Raw genomic sequence first — 18,770 nt, forward strand, 5'->3', positions numbered from 1 at the left:
TAAAAATAGTAAACATTACACAAACCAATTGATTGATCAAATTTAAAAAGTGCACATGGCAAGCTTGATAGAGTGAGAAATGCATTTCAACTTTTATCTACCAGTATTTACTGTATATAGCACATTTTATTGCAATGTTGTTGCCCAAAGTGCTTCACAGTTACATTAAAACATACATGTATAAAAACATTAGCAGCCAATTTGTGTAGGTGGGCTTGAAAATGAGGGAGTGGTGGCAGTTTAGAAATCATGTCCTGATTTTTCAGCTCACACTCCAGCTTTTGTCACTCTGCTGGCTGCTCACACACCTGGGTTCCTATGGCAACTCACTCTACAGCAAGGGCAGAGAAGAGCGGTTAAAAACAAACTGCTCCAACTTGCTCACTTCACGGGCGGTTGCCATCTTCAAACGGTTGTAGTTTAAAAATTATAAATCCTACAGCGAAGAGCTTTATATTGTGAGAATCACAAGTCCCAGACCTACATGCATAGTATGTCTCTGAAATATAAAAAATGAAGGCACAGTCGCAGTTTAGAAATTGCCTTTCAAATTTGAGGTGGCTAGAGTGGAGTTTCAATGAATATCAATAGGCGGTGTGAGTTGCAACTACACTACGTGCAGAATTATTAGGCAAATGAGTATTTTGACCACATCATCCTCTTTATGCATGTTGTCTTACTCCAAGCTGTATAGGCTCGAAAGCCTACTACCAATTAAGCATATTAGGTGATGTGCATCTCTGTAATGAGAAGGGGTGTGGTCTAATGACATCAACACCCTATATCAGGTGTGCATAATTATTAGGCAACTTCCTTTCCTTTGGCAAAATGGGTCAAAAGAAGGACTTGACAGGCTCAGAAAAGTCAAAAATAGTGAGATATCTTGCAGAGGGATGCAGCACACTTAAAATTGCAAAGCTTCTGAAGCGCGATCATCGAACAATCAAGCGTTTCATTCAAAATAGTCAACAGGGTCGCAAGAAGCGTGTGGAAAAACCAAGGCGCAAAATAACTGCCCATGAACTGAGAAAAGTCAAGCGTGCAGCTGCCAAGATGCCACTTGCCACCAGTTTGGCCATATTTCAGAGCTGCAACATCACTGGAGTGCCCAAAAGCACAAGGTGTGCAATACTCAGAGACATGGCCAAGGTAAGAAAGGCTGAAAGACGACCACCACTGAACAAGACACACAAGCTGAAACGTCAAGACTGGGCCAAGAAATATCTCAAGACTGATTTTTCTAAGGTTTTATGGACTGATGAAATGAGAGTGAGTCTTGATGGGCCAGATGGATGGGCCCGTGGCTGGATTGGTAAAGGGCAGAGAGCTCCAGTCCGACTCAGACGCCAGTAAGGTGGAGGTGGAGTACTGGTTTGGGCTGGTATTATCAAAGATGAGCTTGTGGGGCCTTTTTGGGTTGAGGATGGAGTCAAGCTCAACTCCCAGTCCTACTGCCAGTTTCTGGAAGACACCTTCTTCAAGCAGTGGTACAGGAAGAAGTCTGCAAGGTAAGAAAAACATGATTTTCATGCAGGACAATGCTCCATCACACGCGTCCAAGTACTCCACAACGTGGCTGGCAAGAAAGGGTATAAAAGAAGAAAATCTAATGACATGGCCTCCTTGTTCACCTGATCTGAACCCCATTGAGAACCTGTGGTCCATCATCAAATGTGAGATTTACAAGGAGGGAAAACAGTACACCTCTCTGAACAGTGTCTGGGAGGCTGTGGTTGCTGCTGCACGCAATGTTGATGGTGAACAGATCAAAACACTGACAGAATCCATGGATGGCAGGCTTTTGAGTGTCCTTGCAAAGAAAGGTGGCTATATTGGTCACTGATTTGTTTTTGTTTTGTTTTTGAATGTCAGAAATGTATATTTGTGAATGTTGAGATGTTATATTGGTTTCACTGGTAAAAAAAAAAAATTGAAATGGGTATATATTTGTTTTTTGTTAAGTTGCCTAATAATTATGTACAGTAATAGTCACCTGCACACACAGATATCCCCCTAAAATAGCTAAAACTAAAAACAAACTAAAAACTACTTCCAAAAATATTCAGCTTTGATATTAATGAGTTTTTTGGGTTCATTGAGAACATGGTTGTTGTTCAATAATAAAATTAATCCTCAAAAATACAACTTGCCTAATAATTCTGCACTCCCTGTAAATGGTCATATTGTGAAAACTATCAGGACTATGGCTTAGCCGTGGACCTTTATAGTGGCATCAGGGATAGCTGAACGTTTTGATATAAGATTTGTGTAGGTGAGCTTGAAAATGAGGGAGTGGTGGCAGTTTAGAAATCATGTCCTGATTTTTCAGCTCACACTCCAGCTTTTGTCAGCTCCCAATCTAGTTTTGAACATTACGCCATTCATGCCTATGGGGCCAATTTCGCCACAAAAACGCCAATATTTTGTGAACCATTCAGCGAAACGTTCCACAAAGTAATAGGACACTTATCGGGAACAATCCGCACGTTTCGGTATATTACTGTCTATGTAGTGTTAAAACTTTGGGAGGAGTTAGGGTGGTAAATTTGGCTATAATAAGAAGAATATATACAGTATGTAAGATAACAGTAAGTGGTCTTGCCATGCAAGAACACTTAATAACCCTTTGAATACCATAACCATAACATATGTATAACATATACTCATCAATCCAAAAAGGGGGTGGTCCTTGAAGCCCCAAACGAAATAAGTTCCCCCGCCGTCTCGCCTCAAGCCGTTGAGCGCGAGCTCAGATGCATCACTGAGGGCCCCCCAAATATCAGTAACAACCGACTGCCAACCATGGGAGTCCAGCCCGAACCCTGGAGCCCTCCCATGACCCAACCTGAATCTCTCCAACTTCAAGGACCTCCTACTGCCACCAACGCACAGACTTAACCTGTTAAGCCTGCGCATCCCTCCATACCCGTAAAGCAGTCTCAATGCCCTCCTGTAAGGCCAGACACCACATATCCAACCCCACCACGTTCAGGTGAGCACCATCACCACGCCAAAAACCACTAACACCTTTCTCAAGTTCCACATGCCTCACTGCTACTGCCCCATTCCTAGCCATAAAATGCCCAATTGCGCGATTAACCTTAACCCGAGCCTTGTTAACACTCTACTGAACGCGCACCCCTCCACACCTTCCTCGGAATGATATCTGAACAAACAGTCACGAGCCTCGGGAACAAACCTAAAAGGGCTGACCCTGAACCCCCGGACCCACAAGGGCTTCCCCCTACTCCCCACGCTGGTGACGGGGTCGCCCCCACTATTCTCCAATTCGCCAACAATCCAGCTAAACCCCCCAACAACTGCCCCAGTCCCCTACTCACATCCGTCTGGGGCCTTCCACTAGTCAAACTAGCCACCAACTGAACTAAAGGTCCCCATAGCATCTCACCTGGCTGCCTGGGTGCTGTGACCCCATCAGACGTAGATACTGTCTCCTGATGTCCGGTCCTCTTCGCCGATCAAATGGATGTCCCCTTGCTGGGATGAAACCAGGGACGTGGAAACCCAGGTCTTCACTCACAGCCTCAGAGGAGGCGGAGCCTGCCCTCTCCTGCTGTAAAGACGCTGAGGGCCTCCTGCCGCATGGCCTGCAGCAGCCCAGTTCCCTCCATCATTTTGGTCACGCCAAGGGGCCCCTTCCTCACCACGTTCCTGGAGGGGGCCCGCTGTTCCTGCTCCTGATCCCCTGGTGGCGCTCTCCACTGGCCGGGAAGACCTGACATGGCCTGCGCATGGGCTCCGCCTACTGACCGGATTCCTTCCATGCCTGGGCGCGTGGGCTGAAGCTGTACTCGCGGCCTGCAGGGGTGAAGGGTCCTGCGAAGAGCTCCGCCTGCGGCGCTGAGCCCAAAGGGGGGGACAACTTTGGGCTGAGGCGCGCCCACTGCAGCCGCAATGAAGGTGGCTGAGGCAAGGTAGATGCTGTCAGCTCATGTTTTTAAGCAAAATGGCCCCTTTCTGCTCAAACTACAGCTGTTTAACCCCCTAATTCACTCCCCTTAAATTGAATTACCCAATCACCACCCCCGGGGTCTCCCTTAAACCAACCCCCCTTCATGATAGCCTCCCCTAAAGTCTACTGCCCCCCAGTCCGGTCAATACTAATGCTGTGGTTCTGGTATGGAATGCCAGCTTTCAAACAAGGTCAGGCCCATGTTTCTAGCTGGTACCAATGCTAAAATATGAGCAGCTAAAGCAGCCCTCCCCTCTTCAGTCTGGTTTGCTTTGGGCACTTGGAGCAGCAGAGACGGGCACTTGGGAGCTGTTTTCCAGCAGAATAAAAGTGCTTTTCCTGGACATGGAATACAGACACAAAGTGCACACAGGTATGCTTGGAATGTGTCTGCTATCTTCTGTGGGGCACAGTACTTAGGGTACTTTTACACTAGCGGTTTTAGAATCCGGCAAACAGTTCCGTTGCTGGAACTGCCTGCCAGATCCGGAAATCCGCATGCAAACGGATATCTTTTTTCCCCGGATACGGATCTGATTTATTTATTTATTGAAATACCAGATCCGTCTTTCCGGTATCATCTGGAAAAACTGATCCGGTATTTAATTTTTTCAAAGCTAGAAAGAACCGAATATGGTGATGCAGCAATTTCCGGAATTTTGTCCAGAAAAAATACTGCAGCAAGTTGCAGTATTTTGTCCGGTCAAATACCTTACAAGGGACGGAATGGAAGACATCCTGATGCAAACTGAACGGGTTGCTTTCCATTCAAAATGCATTGAGACAAAACGGAAGCGGTTTTTTTCCCCGGTATTAAGACCCTTTACCGGATTTCAATACCAGAAAAGAACAACGCTAGTGTGAAAGTACAGACTCCCTTTAATGTTGATCCCTCTTCTTGATTGAGTTAACAATATTGAAACACATAGGTGACAGAAAAACAAGTGATAGAAAGACAATATTTAAAGGGATTGTCTAACTTCAGTAAGTGGCATTTATCATGTACAGAAAGTTAATACAAGCCACTTACTAATGTATTGTGATTCTCCATATTGCTTCCTTTGCTGGCTGGATTAATCACATTATACACTGCTCGTTTCCATGGTTACGACCACCTTGCAATTCATCAGTGGTGGCCGTGCTTGCGCACTGTAGGAAAAAATGTCAGCCTCTCTGGTGACCGGAACTGTGGGAGTGCACAAAGGCTATAGTGTGAAAGCATGGCCACCGCTGATTGACTGCAGGGTGGTGTAGGATGGCGCAAGGGGCCGTCATTGATGGACGGTATGTGTCACCGAGGTTTCTGGCCTCGGTGAGGTAAGAGCTGGTAGTTTCAAGTGTCAGCGGCAGCTAGTGCTGACTGACACTGTTTGTTGTTAGTATGGCTGTAAAGCCGATCCGGGCCGGTGTTCCGGAATTTTCTGCTACCCGGAATTTTTTGCTACCCACGTCACTTCCGGTAGTCACATGGGAGGTGTGTCTCTCACCTCGGCTTCTCATTGGCTCTGCTGGGGGTTTATCGGCGCAGGCGCGGAGGATTCACCCATAGCGTGAACACGCCAAAGGTAGCATAAAATTCCGGCCCATTGCGCATGCGCAAAAAAGACGGCCGAAGGTAGCAGAAAATTCCGGCCCACTGCGCATGCGCGAAGAAGACCGACCCAAGGTAGCAGAAAATTCCGGCTTTGCGCATGTGCAGTGGGCCGGAATTTTCTGCTACCTTCGGCTCCTACTGTGCCTGCGCCGAGCCGTCTTTTTTCGCGAGGCGAAGGTAGCAGAAAATTCCGGTTTGGCGCAGGCGCAGTAGCGCCGAGTCCAGTTAACAATAAAGGTTAACAAATTACAAATATCGAGACCTGTTCAGCACCTCTGTGACGTTTACTTGACAGTATTAGGTCTATATTGTGGAAGAAAGTTTTAAGGAAATGAAATAAAGATTTAAAATGTTATATTAGTCAGCACTTTAAGCTAGACGTAATGTGGTCTGAGGGACCAAATAATAAAAATACTGTCAAGTAAACGTCACAGAGGTGCTGAAGAGGTCTAGATATTTGCATTTTGTTAAACTTTATTGTTAACTGGACTCGGCGCCACTGCGCCTGCGCCAAGCCGTCTTTTTTCGTGCATGCGTAGTGGGCCGGAATTTTCTGCTACCTTCTGCCGTCTTCTTCGCGCATGCGCAGTGGGCCGAAATGTTCTGCTACCTTCTGCCGTTTTTTTCGCGCATGTGCAGTGGGACGGAATTTTATGCTACCTTCAGTGCGTTCACGCTATGGGTGAATCCTCCGCGCCTGCGCCGACAAGCCCCCGGCATAGCCAATGAGAAGCCGAGGTGAGAGACACACCTCCCACGTCACTACCGGAAGTGACGTGGGTAGCAAAAAATTCCGGGTAGCAGAAAATTCCGGAACACCGGCTCTTACTGGGTGGCTGCTCCCCACGCCCCAGGCCGGGTCTTTTTTGTCCTATATAAAACCCAGCCAGCAGTCTCCGCTGGGTGCGTGGTTTATCCTCTATCTGACAGAGAAGCTGGGGAGTCTCTGTGTTTTGGAACCTGTGAATTTGTGCCGTGCTAAAGGACTGAGAGCCGCATGCCGGGAAACAGGCCCTTAAAGCCTGCTGTGGACTGCGGGTGGAAAACTGCTAACCAGGTGACGATTTTGCTTCTATGGACATTGCATGGTGTGAACAAATACCAAGACTGTGAACGGTCATTTTGTTTTTCCTTATGTGTGAATAAACACCGAACTGTTTAAAGGGAACCTGTCACTGGGATTTTGTGTATAGAGCTGAGGACATGGGTTGCTAGAAAGCTGCTAGCACATCCGCAATATCCAGTCCCCATAGCTCTGTGTGCTTTTATTGTGTAAAATAACTGATTTGATACATATGCAAATTAACCTGAGATGAGTCCTGCCCCTGACTCATCTCGCATACAGGACTCATCTCAGGTTAATTTGCATATGTATCAAATAGTTTTTTTTACACAATAAAAGCACACAGAGCTATGGGGACTGGGTATTGCGGATGTGCTGGCGGCCATCTAGCAACCCATGTCCTCAGCTCTATACACATATATATACACATATATATACCACATGCGGTCGGGCTGCTCCCCTAACTAAAGACACGCTACAGTGTCATGGGCTGAGCAGCTCCTCCAGAATTGCCACAAATTTTTTTAATTTTTTTTTTTTTTTTTTTTTTTTTTTTTTTTCATTTTCTGTCTTGTTAGATTTGAGTGTGTTTGCCTTCACTTGGCACTCCAGCACTTTTTTGCACCTGGTAACCTCCCCCACATGGTCTGGTGTGGGTGTGGCTCACGGCCTGGCTTCATCCACATTGTACAACCACAGCATTTATGCTGGGCAATTGTGGGGAGCTTGGCTGTGAGCTGAATTATATCATCCCCAGACCGTGTTCACACCATAGTCAGAGCAGTGGTTAGGAACCCCTTGCCATGCTGAGAAACCGTGACGTGGTGCATGTGGGCTCCGATATCTCCATGACTGGAACATATTGGCGAAAGTCTCAGCTTTTAATACCTTTACTTATGTCTTGCCAGCATAGTCAGTTATATCTGTTTGGTGCATTCTCTCTGTGTGTTCTCCATGATTGCTACATTCTGTGTAGTTTGCTCTTGTGGTGCATGTGGACCGCGTCGATATCCTCCATTGTATGCATATTTTGCTGGGGTTAGTCGATTACTGCGGTCCACATGCGGTCGGGCTGCTCCCCTAACTAAAGACACGCTACAGTGTCATGGGCTGAGCAGCTCCTCCAGAATTGCCACTAATTTTTTTGTTTTTCATTTTCTGTCTATACATAAAAATCCCGGTGACAGGTTCCCTTTAAGTTAAAGACTTTGTAAATGCCTCTATACTGCATCTGCTAGCCTGTCCACCAGAGCGAAACCCCACAATGGTCATAACCATAGAAACAAGCAGTGTATAATATGATGGAAAAATAAATCCAGCCAGCAAAGGAAGCAATATGGACAATCACAGTACATTAGTATGTGCATTGTATTAACTTTCTCTACATAATAAATGCCATTTGCTGAAGTGACACAAGCCTCCTGAAATATACCCTTGCCACTAACCTGTGCAATGTGGTCTTCTGGTCCTAGTACCAATGTCGGAAGTGACTTCCTCCTCTGTATCTGCTAATGTACAGTTATTAGCCGGGCGGCCCCGCGCCTGATCACTGTCATCTTGTCAGAGGGAACATTTAGCCTCCATTAATCTTAATGGGATGAAATAGCTGTCTGTCTCTGACATATTGCATTTTAGAGCTGTACATCCTGGTGGACAAACTAGATCTACCCACTCCCATTAGTGAAGTGCATGGACTGATACATTGCTATGAGTCTCCTTCCTGTCATCAGTCTTCTATGTGCATTAGTTCATCAAACCATTGCTGCTCCTATGGAGAAATGGAGATGACGCACAGAAAAGTCATTTTACAATCTGCTGCATCTGAACTCTCTGCACTTCCATCACCTATTACCCCAAGCGTACCCTGCTGGAAATGCAATTCCCTAATATAGAAGCAAAGGCTCACAAAGCTGAACCTCCTGTTTAACGCCTTTTAGGCCCCTTCCACATCACATATGGGAGCTATCCAATAAATAAAACAATGACCTATGTGCTTTAATGTTGTTAAATCAATCAAAAAGACGGATCAACGTTAAAGGCCTTAAATGGCCATTAAAGGGGGTTTCTGGTCCATTTATATTGATAGACTATCCTGCGGATTATAAATTAATTATTAGGATTTTTTAGGGAAGGTCCAGATGGGTGTTACCAGTTGGGGTGTGTCCCTGAACAGTCTGACATTATCCAATCAGTGCTGCCAGTGTCAGAATATAGAGGAACAAACCTTTAACTGGTAGCATCCATCTGGACCTTCATCACAAACTGCTAGTAATTCATTTATAACTTGTTCCAGGAATATTAAGGGAATGCCACAACATAGTCATACGAATAGAAGCTCCAGAAATGTTATTATATGGGGAAGGCAAGTAGTTACTAAAACATGAGCAGTGACGAGTCCTCTTTAAGTTACGTATTGGTCCATCATTGGGTCTTAAAGTACAGAGAAACACTTTCTTAAAAAGCGCAGTAATAGCATGTTGTATGGCGGTGTATGAGAAGGACGTAGAGATGTTATCCGTAGGACCGTACCTTTCCCAGGAAGGTTAAATGTTGCACAATCAAATGAGCACTTTCTGTCTTCCCGGCACCGCTCTCTCCGCTGATGATAATGCACTGATGGATCAGAAATAATGGGGTGTGAGAAATCATTCAACTGAATGCACAGATTTACAGAACAGAGACAACTGTGGCTGTAATGTGTTCCCTTCACATTCACTGGTTCATGTTAAACATAATGAATTCAATGTAAAAATAGTTTCATATATCAAGAAAATCTCTGTGGATGGAAGGACGAAATTAATTTCAAGTATAAAAGTCTCAGAAAGTCCATGAATAGACTTCAGTGTGTGTTTCTGCATTTACAGGCGACCCATTCTCCGCAGGAAAGTCCTGAGTTTTTGGCCTGGTGCACGGATCTAATGAAGATCCATAAAACCCCATTTGCCCAACAGAGGTAAAAACCAGTGTCCTTTTGTTCTCTATCAGCCTGGTATACGCCTGTATATCTTTTTTGCTGCATGGCACAATCTCCTGCACCCTCCCAGACAAATGCATCCACTAAAACCCATACACAAGCATTTATTTATATTTTTTTACACTGGGAACCTATAGCCGACAGTTGTATACATCAGGAATTACTCCTGATATAAACAGGAACTCTGACAAGAAGCATTTTGAGAAGACCCTAAAAGGGATGTAAATTGGGGAATAAAACTTAGAGGGGATCTCTGTTCTCTGTAACATAGAGAAATATATTTTTTAAAAGTTTAGGTATCAAAAGATTTTAGAAAAGTCAAGGTCTTTGCTAGAAAAAGGAGAGAAACTCCTACCTAATGTCTTATCCAGGGGCAGGGCCGGCTCCAGGTTCATCTGGGCCCTTGAGCGATAAAGCCTCAGTGGGACCCCGGGGTCTAAGGAATTCCCCCACAAAGAGGTTTGTTGCTCATTATTCTCCTATTAGTGGAGGCTGGGGGGATCCCTCCCCAAAAACACCACACCATGTAGCATTAGTACGTCCGTGGTATTTGGTAGCACACACACACTATGCAAACTCCTATATGAGTCTGGTCTGGGGTCCTAATAATTTATATTTATCTGGTTTGCGATAATTTATCTATAATCTGTAGTTGCCCCCACCCTCTACAAAAAATAAATTCTGCCTTTAGACTTCCTAAATTTTTTTAGGAAGTTGTTTAAATTGTTTTTAAATAAATGGAAACACCAAATTAGACCCCTAAATTTAGACCCTTATATTCAGACCCCAGATTAGACCCCCAAATTAGTTTAGGCCCCAGACTAGATCCTAAATAAAATCAGAGCCCCAGACTAGACTCCTAAATTCGGAAATTAGATAAGAACTTCTAAATTAACTCTTACCCCAGTCTTCTAAATTCAGTACCACGGACGTACTAATGCTACATGGTGTGGTGCTTTTGCGGAGGGATCCCCCCAGCCTCCACTAATAGGAGAATGATGAGCAACAAACCTCTTTGTGGGGGAATTTCTTAGCCTCCCCCCCCCAGTATACCTCAGGCCACCTCATACTATGATAATGTACATACATGTATATAGATGAGGAAAAGAAATGCACAGTAAGCAGTAAAGCAAATATTCCTAAAGGCTCAGTCAGCAGCATGTCCAGCCTCAGTCAGCAGTGAGTGCGTCTGTCATTACTGATAACTTATCACTGATAATATATCAGTTATAAGCCCCCTAGAAAGCAAAATGACCTAGGACCATTCACATGGTGTATTTTGACAAATCCGCCACATGTTTCGTGGCAGAAACAGCAGTGGTTTCTGCCGTGGTTATTCATTTACTCGCAATGAGAAAAACAACTGGAGTCAGAGACCACGCAGCCACCAGCGGAATTCTAGAGAGTTGTCTCCACCGTGTGAACAGGCCCTTCAAAAGTAAATGACCATGTCTGAGGGCATAATGTAAACCTCATGATAAGAGCATATGTTACTTTTTAACTTATGTCCAGTCCTCCATTTCTGTCCCTATAAGTGCTAAAGCTACCTTTACACGAGCCGATTACTGTGTAAATTTTCGTTAAACCGAGCGAAACTGCACGATTATTGAGCAGTGTAAAAGCAATGAAGGATAGAGCTACAATCTGTAGATTTCTCGTTGGTTCGATCATTTGTGTGGGCACAAAAATCATCGTTGGACATTAAAGTGGTTCTCCGGGAATTAAAAAAATGAAAATACTTAAATATTACTTTGTTATAAATTTATTCCCAAATACCTTTTATTAGTTATAATGCCTCATTTTGTCTGGGGAGCAATCATTGGGAGAAATAAAATGGCTGCTGTCCTATTAGCACACACAAAACCTGTCCTAATCACACAGCAGGACGAGTTACTTCACAGCACTGAGCTAAAGAGCTGCCTCATCCTCCTCTCTGCTCTGCTTGTCAGGGATTATAATCTTGAATACAGATAAGATTTTCAGCTGTATCTCTGTAGGAATGGAGTTCATGAGGAGACATGATCAATAGAGAGGATGGACAGGACAGACTGACTTTCGGGGCCTCTGTATGGAGAGAGGTCATGACTAGCCCTAGCATCCAGCAAGGCAGGGGTCATGTCTGGGTCACATATTCCAGTCAAAGCCTAGTTTTGATTTCCCTCTGCTTATTGGTCACCCCCCTTGGGAGGGAGAGGTTTAGCTCCTACCTTCAGTGTTAGTTCTTCAGCACAAAGTGCATTGCAGCTTCAGTCTTTGAAGGGGACAAGCCCTCCCACCTCCCCATATTTTTATCCGTTGTTTTATGTTTTATATATATAAAACAATAAAAAATAATTACGAATGGCAAAAAATAAATATACTGATACTATTTCTATATTGTACAGTTTTTTCACTGCTTTATTTTGGCGGCGTTCTGAGGCCCGAACTTATGGAATTTGGGGAGTTAATATTGAGACGTGGTACCCCACGGGTTCATCTCTCGGTTGGAGACTCTTGGAAGTTGGGTTATAATATAGTGGCGGCAGCGGCGCGCTGCGGCAGGTATATAGTTTTCGGAGTTATGTGTTATTATTCAATAAAGCTGTGGCCAGTTTAAAATCCCACATGGAGTGTCCACTTGCTCTTTTGGTTGCGCCACAGCTTTAGTAAAATCCATAAAGTCTAATAAGTATTGTGTGTGCTATCAACTGTATGTGATGCACCCAATTCGGCGGTCGTGTGGTAATGGAGAATGCTTACAAGAGCTACTGCTCATTAGACACATCCCCACTTCCTCCCTGTACTTCATGTTTCCTCATGAACTCCATTCCTACAGAAATTCAACTGAAGATCATATCATCTGTATTCAGGATCATAATCCCTGACAAGCAGAGCAGAGAGGAGGATGAGGCAGCTCTCCTGCTCAGAGTTCATAAGTGACTTGTTCTATGTGATTAGGAAAGGTTTTGTGTGTACTAATAGGACAGGGGCCATTTTATTTCTCTTAATGATTTCTCCCTAGACAAATCGAGCCATTATAACTAACGAAAGGTATTTGGGAATATAGTTATCATAAATTAATATTTAAGTATTTTCATTTTCTTAATTCCCGGAGAACCCCTTTAATACTTTCACTGCACCCATGATTACAGACGATTACACCGTGGGTGTGTTTAAGCACGTCACTAAAATTTTGCTTTGTGTGAATGCAAAAGTCTGCTTTACAAACGATGGAATATGTGATCGAAATTACGATTTTGCAAACGATAATTGCTGTGTGTAAAGGGTCATTATTGGAACATTCACTACACCGAAAAACGACTCGTTTGTCACTCAATCATACCGATAATCTACTTGTATAAAGGTCCCTTAAAGGGAACCTGTCACCGGGATTTTGTGTATAGAGCTGAGGACATGGGTTGCTAGATGGCCACTAGCATATCCCCAATATCCAGTCCCCATAGCTCTGTGTGCTTTTAGTGTTAAAAAAAACCCCGATTTGATAAATATGCAAATTAACATAAAAGAGTCATATCTTACTTGTGTGACCAGAGAAGAGTCATATTTTCAAGCTCTGGCTCATCTCAGGGTAATTTGCATATGTATCAAATAGTTTTTTATACACAATAAAAGCACACAGAGCTATGGGGACTGGGTATTGCGGATGTGCTAGTGGCCATCTAGCAACCCATGTCCTCAGCTCTATACCCAAAATCCCAGTGACAGGTTCCCTTTAAAGCTGACCATACACATGGGACAAAAGATGGCTGGAATGGCTGATTTTGGCCAGTTAGACCTATTGTCGTTTAAAAAACTAGTGCAACTGATAATTTATGATGGCCGACGGCAGACTCTTGTTGGCTGAAAATTTAATCGCTGACGCTAGAACATTTCGGCCATTGTCAGACAATGTAAAGGCGGCAGATCTCTGACAGGCTGCCCGCACTTACCTGCACAGAAAACATTACATAAAGGACTCTGTTCTTGGCATACCTGATCTTTGCTGAAAGTCACCATTCCCTGATATGCTGCGTCTGCAGTGGCAAATATATGAGGGGGGTTTGAGGCACGTTTTACTCCATGATACAGCTTGGAGAACTAAATAAATTGAAGAATATTGTTAGATACAGATAACTATGCTCCAATACATATTGAAGTGAATAAGCAGTACATTCAGTATTTCTGAGTATGTTTACTATACAGTATGCAATTCCACCTGCAGAATATAGAAAATTAAAGCAGATTTCCCACCATCCACATTTATTATGTATTATTTATCCACAGGATAGATGATAGGGGTCTGATTGCTGGAGGGCCGACCACATTCTGGTATCGGAACCAGATAATCATACAGAGATGAGCGGCACTAAAGAAATAGGCACTGCTCATCTCTTCCTGCAGAAATGATCTGTCGCATATAGCTTTTGCTGGAAGTTCTTATAAAAAACAACCATTGAATGGCTGAGATTAAAGGGGTTTTCGAGGCTCCTGATATTGGTGACCTGTCCTTGGGATAGGTCATTAAAGGGGTTCTCCAGGCTTTTAATATTGATGGCCTATCCTCAGGATAGGTCACTAATATCAGATTGGTGGGGGTCCGACAGGAAGAGACGCCGCACCTTCCCTTCATACAGCTGATCGGCGGGGGTGCCGGGTGTCCGACCCTTGCCAATCTGATATTGATGACCTATCCTGAGGATAGCTTCAAACTGTAGAGGCCGTACTGGGTTACTGCAGTGGCAGATGAGCCTCAGTAACCTGGGGTGGCCTCTACAGTTTGGATGAAACTGTGCTTTCTGCTTCATTCAAAGTGCTAGCTCCAGTCCCAGAAGCAGGGCTGCAGGGCGTTGGACCCCGACTGCTCGGATATTAATGACCATCACTATCAGGAACCTGGAAAAAACCCTTTAAAAAGAAGTCACCCCCTTGCAATTACTTTGTCACGAAGCACATTTTTTTGTAAGTAGCAGGTGCAATGACAGGGAGCTGAGATAGCGCCGCCCCCGTCATTGTACCCCTCAGATGGCGCGTTCATACATGATCGTGGCATCTGAGTGTAAAATTAACAATAAAAAAAAATTGAAATCAAACTTACCGCCTCCGTTTGCTCGCGACGGACCGGCCGCTTGAAGATCTTGGCCAAAATCCTGTGCAGAGCGAGATTACATCATAACGCCGGCTGGCGTGATGATGTATCTCGCGCCGCACAGGATTTCGGCCGAGATCTTCAAGCAAGATGGAGGCTGGGGGCCCGTTGCAAGCAAATGGAGGAGGTACAGTAAGTTTGAATTTTTTTTTACTATTTCAGGTTAAATCAATTCGCTGACACGAAGCACGAGGAAATTCGGCTTCTAGGCTTTGTGGGATTCGATTTGCTTATCTCTAAAAATGATGTTGTTGTTGTTTAGCTCTAGGTCATCTAGCTAAATCTCCGGGTCATGGCTCATTCCACCAAGATCAAATGTTTATGACAAGGGGACAAAAGAAAAAAGTGTGTGTGGGGGTCTAGCTATAATATTCCCCTCTGGGATTTGAAGCGCCTCCAAGGGGACCATATCTTAAGGTACTTCTCTCTGGTTCTGTTGTTAAGACTCGAAATCTCCTCAAATCTGCAAATTTCGTCAACTTTTTGAACCCATTCACTGTGGGTGGGCGGGTCCCTACTGAGCCGGTGAGCCGGCACTAAGGCCTTGGCTGCTGCGAGTAGGTGTGTAATCAAGCTGTTTTTGGAGGGTGAAAATGACGCGTCTGCTCTTGCTATTGTAATGTGTTCGCTTTTCAAGGTATAGGAGGTTCGGCTTGGTTAATAGTTAGTTCAATTTGTTTCCTATACACATGGTAATGGCTGTGCAAGTAAACCATATATGCAAGAGGAAGCCAATGCCAGATTCACACCTCCGACAGATGTCTGATTCAGAAAGGTTATGCGTGAATAGGTATTCAGGTGTCCTATATACCATCTGGTTAGGAGTTTGTAGTGATTCTCTTGAAGTCTAACATATGTAGAGAAACCATGTGAGGAGTTTAGTATGGATCGTACTTCTATATCCGTGAGAGAGATGTTCAGGTCCCTCTCCTAGGAGGAAATAAAGGATGGTCTTGTAGGTGTCAGGTGCTTCAGTAGTAGAGAATACAGTATATGTTTCCCACTTTTCTTGGCGCCTGTTGGCTTATCAGAGTGTGGTTTCATACTGAGTGAGTTGACGTTTGGATGAGTAGGCCTTTAGGAAACCTTCAGAGACTTTGCGAAAGGGAGCCATATGAAGTGAATTAATAGTGGTGGTGTTTAATAAGCTTAGGAGTTCGTCTTGTGTTGGCACCTTGTTAGATGGAAAAAGATCAGCTATAATGAGGTCCTTAAGTTTGTTCCAGAGTACGGTGAATGTAGGGTGGTGACAATGTTAGGTAATAGTGATGCTGGCATAAGAGGGGATGGATAGGTCGCCAAAGTGTCTTTTAGAGACATCCACGTCTTGCATATGCCTATGAGGAGGGGGTCTAGGTCTGCACGCCTCAAAGTGTCTTCTCTCTATCTTAGGAGTCTTTTGAGAAGGTTTGACTGTATTACTATGCACACACAGGTTCTGTGTGCAGTCCAAATAACTTCTCTGGGCAGCATCATATAAAGTTGGTGTCCTACAGGAGTACAGTAGGGCTCACCTTAATGTATGTCTGCTGGATTATGGCTCCATACTACTTGAAGGTTGTGCAATATAGCCGAGTGCATGAAGCCTTGATGTACAGTAAAACTTTGTAGCAATGTTGTTTTCTATGTGGTTGGTCATACTCCACGTATCATGCAGTTATTATTATTATAATCATAAAGAACATTAAAAAATAAGTTTTTTTTTTACCTGTGGTGAATAAATGCTGAGGTTCTGGAAAGGATTTAATGCGATCAAAATATCGCCAACGTAGGTGTATATCTGTAAATCTGCAAACCGGGTTTGTAACTGGTGAATTATGGTTTCCTGAACAAAAAAACATGAGAGAAGTGACAATTCGCAAACCACTTTACAACGTTTCTCAATTAGCAATTAATATTCATAAAAATTAAAATATCAGAAAATAAATTCTCCTTAACTATCACTTTGTTCTGCTGCTGTGCCCCCTGCTGTTTTTGGCGGCTGATATGTTCATTTAGACCATCGGTACAGAGAGAAGACATTTGGTTTCTCAAAGGGCGTCGTCTTCTCCTTGGCTGTGACGCCGCCACAGCCAGGGAGAAGGTGAGCATTTATTTAGCTAAACTAAATGCCAGGCCATGAGACCAATGAATGTGACGTCACATGGCCTAGGAAGAGACCGTGGCGGTCACTGGAGTGCCGCAGCCTCTTCAAACAGCTGATTGGCCGGGATGCTGAGGATAGGCCATCAATATATGAGTCATGGAAAGCCCATTTTGCATCAAAAAAATCTAACAGATGACTCCTTAAAAGCAATTCTCCAAGCCCCTCTTACTAAGGCCTCATGCACACGACTGTTGTTTCATTCCGTGTCCATTGTTCTGTTTTTTTATTTTATTTTCTGCAGACCCATTGACTTTCAATGGGTCAGTTGAAAACTCGGCTAATGCACCGTTTGTCATCCGCGTGCGTGATCCGTGGTTCCAGTCCGTCAAAAAAATATAATCTGTCCTATTTTTTTCACAGAAAACAGTTTGCGGATCCATTCAAGTCAATAGATCTGTGAAAAAACGTGGAGGCACACAAGATTGTCATTCGCGTCCGCGTCCGTTTTTTTCCTATCATTTGCATGGCAAACTTGACTTAGACTTTTTTTTACTTTCCTTCATGTCTGGTGGTCCTCCAAAAATAAAGGAAGACACACGGAAACAAAAAGGGAAACGGATCACGGAACAACGGAACCCCATTTTGCGGAACGGAACACAACAACGGTCGTGTGCATGAGGCCTAAGACTCCTTCCCCTCAGTAGTATATGAGCGGCAGTTACATTATAATCTTTTTCTTACTTGTAGTTAGTAATATGCACTTTATACTAGTTCTGCCCTAATGGGAATCAGCTCTCCGTGCAATGACTTCTTGCTGAGCCCGTGATAGACGTGTTTATACACAGCAGCCAATCAGAGGAGGCAGAGCTGCAGAGGGGGGGAGACCGCATCATCCTAAACCAATGATGAGACAGCAGGTGTGACTACCTCAGGCTCCCCGTAGACCCTGTAGCTAACCTGTAGTCACAGATCCCAGCTCTGTCCTAATGGAGTTGAGCTAAAAAAAACAGCCGAGTAGCAATCACTGGGGGATATAAATAGCAGGTAATCACGCTCTGTTCAGATTTACTTACATATCATTTTGAGGTCATGAATGGATGATCCCTTTAAAAGGGACATACTTACCAAATATCACCTGCTCATTGACTGAAGTCTCAGCACATAGGATAGCATATAATAGATGCACAAAGATAAGATGCACAGCAGCATAAAATTTAAGCAGTCATTTACCTCATCTAGAACCTCCAGGTTGACCAGGTCATCATCCAGACAGGTGTTCTCCTTGGTGTGCAGCACACAAGGCCTCCTGGTATGCATCCTTTCATACCTGTACCATATAAGACATAAAACAGATGTAATGGCAGCTCCAAATCCAAACCTGGTCATGTGGCAACAATATCAGCCGCAACCTAGAAGAACATCTACTTAGAAGTTGGTAGCACCTCCAATTGATGCTAACACAATGAGGTTCTTCCTGCAGATATCCTTAAAGTTGAATCTCCGTTGCCAAAACCCATTATCTGGGATATAAAACAATGGCGTTCTCTCACAAAGGTTAATGAAATTGGCCTCCAGTTAAGGTGGATTTACATCCTACAGTGTTGTGTGTAGTTTTAATGCCCCCCCGGAGATAAACACTGTGTCCGTTCTAATTGACAACAGTATTTAATCTGAAATTTTAGCAATTTTGATAAAGTCAACCAGACCCCCATTGTGGCCTTACCTGTCTACACTACAGAGTGCCTCTTCTAACAGAGAATCTTTCTGAAACAAGAGTCCCTTTAGCCACACAAATGGTCAAGCTCCTGGTCTGAGATGTAATCTTGGTCTTTATGTTACGGAATTAGAAGCAAAGACTTTTTTATCTGCTAACTCTAGGTAATCTGATTAGAACCAAAATCTTGAAACTAGTCAACTATTAAATTAAAATGGACTAATAATGAAACATGACACTG

General features: G+C 43.9%; 1 protein-coding gene across 1 annotated transcript in view; it reads right to left on the reverse strand.

Annotated features, from left to right (window-relative positions):
* The window catches only part of MYO3B (myosin IIIB), a 342,729-nt gene that overhangs the window by 117,623 nt on the left and 206,336 nt on the right, over positions 1-18,770 (reverse strand). Inside the window, exons 10-13 of the mRNA XM_044304441.1 lie at positions 18,046-18,142; positions 16,438-16,554; positions 13,577-13,681; positions 9,160-9,243 (exon numbers count right to left, since the gene is read on the reverse strand). Of these exons, the coding sequence (XP_044160376.1) occupies positions 9,160-9,243; positions 13,577-13,681; positions 16,438-16,554; positions 18,046-18,142 (403 nt within the window). The remainder of the gene's footprint in view (positions 1-9,159; positions 9,244-13,576; positions 13,682-16,437; positions 16,555-18,045; positions 18,143-18,770) is intronic.

The sequence above is a fragment of the Bufo gargarizans genome, chromosome 8 (assembly GCF_014858855.1).
Source record: "Bufo gargarizans isolate SCDJY-AF-19 chromosome 8, ASM1485885v1, whole genome shotgun sequence".
In the NCBI taxonomy this organism is placed as follows: Eukaryota; Metazoa; Chordata; class Amphibia; order Anura; family Bufonidae; genus Bufo; species Bufo gargarizans.